At 45.1% G+C, this 8,642-nt stretch overlaps 1 protein-coding gene across 1 annotated transcript; it reads left to right on the forward strand.

The window, feature by feature from the left end:
- The first annotated feature begins 338 nt into the window (after positions 1-338).
- On the forward strand, positions 339-3,461 carry GDF5 (growth differentiation factor 5). Its single transcript, XM_008506302.2, has 2 exons — positions 339-972; positions 2,566-3,461. Exons 1-2 carry the CDS (start codon positions 339-341, stop codon positions 3,432-3,434), a joined length of 1,503 nt encoding a protein of 500 aa, XP_008504524.1. The 3' UTR covers positions 3,435-3,461.
- Positions 3,462-8,642: the final 5,181 nt, after the last annotated feature.

Raw genomic sequence — 8,642 nt, forward strand, 5'->3', positions numbered from 1 at the left:
CTTCCTTCTTGGAAAAAAAAACCCTTGGATTTAAACAGGACTCCTTCAAGTTTTCAGTCAGTTTTACAGAAGAAAACGAGGTGGTAAACTTTCTCTTTTCAAGAACAAGTCCTTTATAGCTGCTAACTGAAGTCAGGAGAGATCGTATCTGAGTACATGAGCATTTCCACTATGGGACTGGATACAAGTATTGAACAACGAGATTTGAAATGTTTTAATCTCAAACAAAACCCGTTTTTGCTGACTTTGGTTTTTAATTTCTTTCATGTTTTCTTCTGCCAAGCTGGAGGAACCCTTTCTGATTTTTTCTTTAGTGGGATTCAGAGGAAGACCAGAGGATGAAAATCCTGCATTTTCTCACTTTACTGCTTTGGCATTTGACTTGGCTCTCTCTGGATCTAGTTCCTGGAGCACTGAGTAATTCTGAAGCAGGCCAGAGTAACCCAGGATCTAAATTAGGTTTCTTAAAAGCAGAAGGAAAAGAGAGGAACCCCTCAGCACGGGCAGGTACACTGAGGACTGCAAGCTATGGATACAGTACCGGGACCTCAAAGGCCAGGACTAAAAGCAGTGCTGCTCAGGCTGGAGCTCTGCTGGCCAAGAATGATGAAGCAAAGAAGGTTCTCCCAAGAACAGCAGCCACAGAGGGCAAAGTAGGACATCTCCCCAGCAGACCTTCTGGAGTAAGGACAGTGACTCCAAAGGTCCAAAATCTCAGCAGCAAGGTGGCTTTGAAAAAAACGGGCACAAGCAGTGCTGACACTGATTCCTTCAAAACCAAAAAGACTAAAGAGCCTGTAAGCCAGAGGGAAACTAAGGAAACATTCAGACATCCCCCCATAACACCACATGAGTACATGCTCTCCTTGTACAGGACTCTCTCAGATGCAGAAAGAAAAGGTGTTAATGGAAGTGTAAAACTCGAGGCTGGACTCGCCAATACAATAACCAGCTTCATAGACAAAGGACAAGGTAAGAAAGGAGCTCCTGAGTGTGTGTGTGTGTGTGTGTGTGGACAGAGATGTCTGTGTTTATACATACAGAGAGTACTAGAAAATAATCATACTTTGTTACAGTCAAATAACTTTTTAATGTAACTGAAATTGCACAGTGTGCTGCAGATTTGTCCCCCTGCCTTATCTTGGAACATTCATTTAAAGGCAGAACTAGATGGTTGTGTGGCAGCCAAACCAAATATTTAGAAAGCATTTTAGATACACATTGTTGAAAATCAATTGGTCTTTGCATGCTTAGGTGTTTTTAAACCTTTCAAATTTTTGTCTTACTTCCTTTCCATAATTAGCTCCTGGAAACAGGAGTTGGAATTGAGATTAATTCACCATCTCCACTGGAAAAGGAGCTAACGTTACATTGTATTGTGAAGTATGTCTGGATGTCTAAAAAAGCATTGTGTGCTAAGAACAGGGCAATTCCATGGAAAAACCACAAGGTTCAGTATCAAAAGGTCATTCTGATTTGTTCCAGGTAGACTTGTGAGGGGTTACAGTGTAGAGCCAGGAGTCACTACAGCACAGGGTGGGTGGCTGTGGCTTGAAGCACTTGCTTCCAGGTACCACCAGCTTTCCACACACAGAAACCTAAGCCCAGGCTAACAAGAGTAAGTAAATTCTGGGAGTCCAGAACTTGTAGTTCAACATTCTGGTCCCAGATGTTTTTTTTGAGATTTGGACTGGTGTCTTGTTTTCACACACCAAACAACCAGGCTCCTAAAGAATGATGCTCCCCTCACCCCGTGCTGCTTCCAGGAATGTTAGTGAGAGTTCTGTCATGTACTTCAGGAGGCAACACAGGCTACAGCTGAGAAGGTGATGGTGACACCCAGCCAGGACTGGATTGTTTGCCATTTAATTATTAAAAGCTCAGCTTCTGGGGAGGGAGGACCCACTGCCCAGGAGTGCTGCCTCCAGGTTCTCAGCTCTCCACTGGAGCATCAGCCCCGCCGGGTGCCTCCTCACTGCTGCTCCTCAGCTCAGCCAGGAAAATGAAGTGTCAGGTCAAAGGCAGGTGTGTTTTTTTCTGCCCAATTTGAAAAAGTTGTGAGTCATGTGGAGTTATGTTAATAAGGCAATTACCCTTGTGCCTGGCAGTTCCTGGGGGATGTTGGCTTTCAAGGACTAATTCACTAAGGGTAAATGTGCTGATGTTTGGAGCCAGCATGAGGCCTGGGCAGCGCTGAGGCTCTGCTTCTCTGATTAAAGTAGGACAGAAGAGGGGAGTAGGCCCTGTGAGTGCTCAGCCCTGAAAAAAAGGGACTATTTTTCAATTGGCTATTTGCTAATTTGAAGCTAGAAAATGCCCACTGGTGAAAGAAATGAAATTTCTCCAAGGCAAACTCAGGAGGTTGCTTCCCTGTGGAGTCACTGAGTTCTCCTGGGTCTCTGGACAGAGCTGCTCCCTTAGATAAAAACTGTTCTTTCTGTTTGGTGGGCCAGTTGAGGAACCTTCTGGACTTATGAGCAAGCTTCAGAAAAAAAATTAAGAACTGAGCAGCTGACACTGATCTGTGCCTGAGGTACATTTTAAAATGTCTGTGCTTTTTTCCAGACGAGCGAGCACCAACTATAAGAAAACAAAAATATATTTTTGATATCAGTGCATTAGAAAAAGATGGTTTGCTGGGAGCAGAGCTTCGGATACTGAGGAAAAAGCCTTCTGATACTTGGAAGTCTCATTCTTCTGGAAAAACTTCCCAAGTGAAATTATTTAGTTGCTCTACAAACAGACAAGCAGCAACACTCCTGGACTCTCGTACCGTCAGTATCACAGATACACCCAAGTGGGAAGTGTTTGACATCTGGAAACTTTTCAGGAACTTTAAAAACTTGGTTAATTTGTGTTTTGAACTGGAAACTTTTGACAGGGGGAGAGCTGTTGATCTCAGGAGTGTGGGATTTAACAGAACAGGAAGACAGGTCAATGAAAAGGCTCTCTTCTTGGTGTTTGGAAGGACGAAAAAAAGAGACTTATTCTTCAATGAAATCAAAGCCAGGTCTGGCCAAGATGACAAAACTGTTTACGAGTACTTGTTCAACCAGAGGCGGAAGAGAAGAGCTCCTCTGGCAACACGGCAGGGGAAGAGGCCCACCAAGAATCTGAAGGCAAGGTGCAGCAGGAAAGCCCTCCATGTGAATTTTAAGGACATGGGCTGGGATGACTGGATCATAGCCCCTCTGGAGTATGAAGCCTATCACTGTGAAGGGCTGTGTGAATTCCCCCTTCGGTCCCACCTGGAGCCCACCAACCATGCAGTTATCCAGACACTAATGAACTCCATGGACCCAGAATCCACCCCCCCCACCTGCTGTGTCCCCACCAGGCTGAGTCCCATCAGCATTCTTTTCATTGACTCAGCAAACAATGTGGTCTACAAACAGTATGAGGACATGGTGGTGGAGTCGTGTGGCTGTAGGTAGCAGAGCAGCTGCTCCTGTCAACGTGTTCTGACAGAGAAATCTGACACAGTGAACTAAACCTCTCCAAGTTAACTAGATGTCTTACCCCTAGGGTAAGGATGTTTACAAGGGTGTAGCAGTAAACCCAGGGCTCTAGATGTTTCTCCACTGTGAGCATATTTCAGTAGCATTTGGATGCTGTCATGCAGCCTGGTACAAGGCCTTGTGTCAGTGACATGAGACTGGTTCTAGCTGAAGTCCCTGACAGAGAAGACTGTACCTCCACACCTCCAGACCATCTGCTTTTAGCCTCGAGGCAGTGGGTAAAGATGGTATGGGTGAGCTGTGGACAGGACCCTTCTGATCCTTTGAACAATGTTCTTGAGACTGAACTTACGTCTGAATCCCACGAGCTTCATCCATAAAGAAATGGAAGAGAAAGAGTCCTGATGTCTAGAAGAGAAGATGGTGTCCTGGTGTGCTCCCATCTTGGTGTACATAGTTACACTGTAATAATTCCTTTCTGACTAGCTTTTGAAACTATGCATATATAAAAAAGGAGTCATTAAATATAATATGTTGGTTTAGTTTTAAGTTTTATGTGGAGATAGGTGATTCAGGAGGTATTTGCTTCCATGTATGTTTTCCTCAAAGCTACATATCTTTCCTAAGTATCCACCTTTCCATTATTATGTAGCAAGATATATTACTCTGTATAAGGTCCAAGTTGTTCTCAAGTGCTCATAGTAAAAGTGTTCAATTATGGCATAAGATGTAATAAATTATTGACACAGTGCTGCATTGTGTCTAGCTGTCCAACCCTGCATAATTATAATGCCATTAAGAAACTGTGTTTAATGTTTTTGTACAATAAATACAAGTGAAAGGCACTTTTCAGTGCAGCAGAATACCAGTGCTGTGCAAATTGTGCCCAGGGATTTTGCTGGCCTCTAACTCTGCTGCCCCAGAGAGAAACTGTGGAGATGCTGGGAGAAAGATCTGAAAATATGGCATGATGTGGTCTGGGGGGGAAGGACACTGTCACTTGTTGTGTCTCGGGCAAGGTGATGGCAAAAGAGCTCTGCTGTCCTTTTATTCCACCCTCCAAGTGTTTGGAGTGTTTGCATATCCCCTGAGTGTTTGCATATCCCCTTTATCTACTCTGCACATGGATTGTAAATTCATTGTGGGATTACTCTGTGTATGTTTCCATGAACAAAGCCAGGTAGCAGATGTTCAACTGTAGACAGACCAGAAAGGCCAGAAGAACCATTAGAAATTAATGGAGTTGCTTATCAGTAGTACAAAAGATGGTTGCTAAGGTCTGGTATTGGTTCATCCCAGTTTAAACCATCCAGTCACACGATTTCCTGGATCTGAGCTCTCCTCTGCACAGCACTGGGCAGTGCCAGGGAGCAGAACGTGGTCAGGACCCCAGGCTGGGCATGCTCTGCCTCACACTACAACAAATTCCCCTAAATTCCTGCTCATGAGCCACAGAGGAACACTGACAAAAACCTCTGCCCTTCCTCCTGCACTCTCTAGGCAGCTGAGCCTTTAACCAGCTTAAAATACCTGGTTAAGCAGCCTTGCTGCAGGACACCTGGGGCTGCACACCAGTTAACCCCAGGGCTGCCCAGCAGGGAGCTTCACACTGATCATCAGCATGCTCCAGTTCCCCCCTGTGGGGCCTGGCAGTGCCCGGGACAGGACACCTGGGAGCAGAAAAGGGGTCAGGTCAGAATGCTGCACTTGGTGGGAGGGTGAAGCAGGGTCCCTACAATGAGGACCACACTTGCATCAGAAACTCTGGCATCTTCCAGATCTGTTCTCTGGCTCTGGGCTGTCCCGTGGGCTCCCTCTCTCCTTTCCTGACCACCAGTGTGAGCTTCCCAGGTCCTGCTCTTCCTCCTGATGGAGTCTTAGGGCAGGAACAGGGGTTTCTGTCCCCTGCACTAAGAGCTTGGCCCCAGCCAGTCTCATGGGGCTTTCAAAACCCCAGGGAGTTTTAATTCCAAGCTTTCCTGCAAGCTTTTTGAGCTTATGTGACTTCCCAGTGCTCCAGCAGGAGATGAAACATTCTCCTGCCAAGCCCACAGCCAAGGGGCACCTCCACTCTGCTGCCCTTCCTGTTCCAGCAGTTCCTCCCTTGCTCCTGGCTGCTTCCTAAGTCACTGGCTCACAGCTTTTAAGGATCCTTTCTCTAGCACTGCCCACAGCTCCCTTCTGGAGGACTTGGCCAGCTGACCATGGAAAAGGGCTTCCTCCCTTCTCCCTTGCCTGCAGGAGAGCAGACACAGCCCCAGGGAACCCTCTGCTCTCCTCCAGGACAGCCCTGGCTGTGCCATGCCAGCTGTAACCACACAGGCACACGTGGGATCAGTCTCCAATAGCAAATCCTGCCTATTTCAATGCACTTGAAGCAAAATCTGAGTTGTCCTATGAGATGAATTAACTCCTGGGATTAAAGCTGCCTGCAGTTTGCTTCAGGCCCAGCTGGATTCCTGGGATGCTGCAACCCCTTTGGGGGAAGGCAGTGTTGGGGTTACATGGGCTGCACAGAAACTGAGGAGGAAAACTGCTGAACACTTCACAGCACTGAGCTGTGGATCAGCCCGAGGAGCCTGGTGAGGATGAGACAATCCTGACAACTCAGTAGGTACCTCTCTGAGGTTCTTGTTTCCTCCCCTTGTGTGAATTTCTCCATACACAAATAGAGCAAGATCAAGATTCAGGTAACTGGTAATTAAATCAAATGTGTAGCAGCACCTAAGTGGAAAAAAAATAAAAGCCTGATAAGATTTTGCAGTTATCCCAATGGAAACAGCACGAACTCGTGAAAAATTAAAAGAAATGCTGACACTCTAAAGTCTTAAAAACAGCCCTTGGTAATGGTCCAAAACCCAGAATTCTGCTAGGTAGTCATTATACCTTGAAAGGCAAAGAAAAAAAGCCCTAAAAAACCACCAGTAGGTCTTCAATATCAGTTTAAACAAATTTGAAACTACAGACACTTAAATGCCAGAATTAGAATTGATTATTAGAGCATCAAAATTGCCAGATATTAGGTTTGGCTTTAACAGGAGCAATTTCAGCTCTAGAGTCCAGGCTAGGAGGCAACACGAACATGACAATCACTTTGCTTAGCTGGGAGTTCAAATGTGGTGACAGCCAGGAGGGACAGTCCTGGGACTGCTCAACTCTGGTCCAGATCCAGGTGTGGAATTCCTGCTGGTGGGCAGAGCAGGTGGCAGGGCCAGAGGATTTTTCTTCACTTTAACTCTCAAATTGAGCATCTCCAGCTTTACAGCACTGCTGATAAACCAGGATCCTTTTGCTTTTACATTATTAAAATTGTCTGATGACTCTGGAAATCCCAGGCCAGTGCTGTTTTATTCTGGAGGTGCCAGCTGGCTCTCAGTGTGGTGTGAATGCTTACCAGACTGTAGGTGCTTCCTCTGTGTGTTGTTTGAGCACTGGGATCACCTGGCACAGACTTCCACCCCTGTAATTAGTGGCAGGTACAGAATGGTTATCACCACTTAAATCTACATCTCTGAAGTCAGTGACCTCTTTCACTGCTCTTCTCAAAACAGCTGCTGTTATCCTTAATTCACCTAAAATATCAATAGCAACACAAAGATGCTGCCACAGTGAGCTTGTTATTTTTTTTTACTGAATTCCACACAACTGTTGAGTTTCTACTCACCAACTATCACCAACCTTCTCAAGACTTCAGACAGGAATCTGCAGTTTCAGTTACCCAGGGTGAGAACCACCCCACGGATGGACATTTCCTGGGTGGGTGAACAGGAACCAACACCCAGTGGCAGTGACAAGCACAAGAGCAAGACCCAGGTGGGGTCTCAATTCTCCTCCCTCCCTGAACAGAGGTTTGGGGACAGGGACAAAAACACAGCAAGGGAACCAGGCAGAAGCAGAGGACCCTGACACTGCAGATGTTGGACACCACTTCCTTCAGCCTGGGCAGAACAGACCCTGCACAGACAGACAGACAGACAGACACCCCAAGGACTGGCACAGCCTCCATCCTGAGGCTGAGGGGCTGTTAGCAACTGGATGGCAGAAACAGAGAGAAACCTGAGCTGTAAAGCAATACAGGTTAAAAGTTCAGCTTTCCACCTTTATGATGGCAGGTTTCACTCCCTCCCGGAGAATGCCTCATTTGTATTTACTTTCTAGGGTCATTATCTCTCCCACGAGAGTCTTTGTGAAGGTCCAAATTTCAAATAAACAGTACACTATAAGACAGGTATGTGTGGATAATTTTTGTTGTGTTTGGCTAAAAGCTGGGTCCTAAGCTCAATAGGTAAACATAAAAGTTTGCCATTTCAAACAATGCATTCCCATTAGTGTTTGAATATGTGCCTAAACTCCATGTACACTTTTACATGGCTATGTCATTTCCTGTGTAAAACAGCCTTGTTTATACAGCAGCCATATGAAAGATGCAGTAACCCTCTATGTGGGCTATTTGAAGCTGTCTTTAAGAAACATAAAAACCCCTTGACCCTTGTATAATAAAAGGTGTTAAAAGATACTGCTTTTATAACATCTTAGCCAAGACTAATAAGAATGTACAAAGCAAACAATCTTTTTTTTTTTTTTTTTTTTTTTTTTTGACTCCTTAGTCCTGGTCAATCATGTGTTATTTTATGAATTTACTGTTGCTGTTGGGTAGTAAAATGATATTTAAAAATAAAATTGCCTGAGATTTCATTGCTTCTCGGCAAATTTAATAAACAAGGAAATCTTTACCTTTTTTTTTTTAAATGTAAATAGGGTGCAGTAAATCCCCTTTGCCAAGTGCTCAGAAAAGCCCATGTATTCTGTCAGTCTGAGTTCACTGATGTCCCCATTTTGCTGCCTTGTTTTTGTTTGTTTGTTTGTTTGTTGGTTTTTGCTTTGGGGGGGGGTGGTTTGGTTGGTTGGTTTGTTTGTTTGGGGGGTTTTTCAGAACCCCTTTCAGCCTTCTGCAATCATTTGCCTGGCTGAAGTAATGCAAATGGGTTCAGTTTTCCCTGATGTCATTTTGAAGGGCACAGCTGTCAAGAAAAAAATGACTCCATTAGTAATAAGAGTGATTAATTGGCTGACCCTCTGCCAGGACACAGAAAATGCTCTTTTCACTGGATTTTCTCTCAGAGTCTCTTTGCTCTAATACCTTGTGCCAGACTTTGCCATCCAGGGAATCTGGGCTGAGCAGCC

The sequence above is a fragment of the Calypte anna genome, chromosome 20 (genome assembly GCF_003957555.1).
Source record: "Calypte anna isolate BGI_N300 chromosome 20, bCalAnn1_v1.p, whole genome shotgun sequence".
NCBI classification, from domain to species: Eukaryota; Metazoa; Chordata; class Aves; order Apodiformes; family Trochilidae; genus Calypte; species Calypte anna.

Coding starts and splice junctions, on each gene's coding strand:
- GDF5 (XM_008506302.2), top strand. CDS start 339: ATGAAAATCCTGCATTTTCTCACTTTACTGCTTTGGCATTTGACTTGG. Junction 973..2,565: donor CTTCATAGACAAAGGACAAG/GTAAGAAAGGAG, acceptor GCTTTTTTCCAG/ACGAGCGAGCACCAACTATA.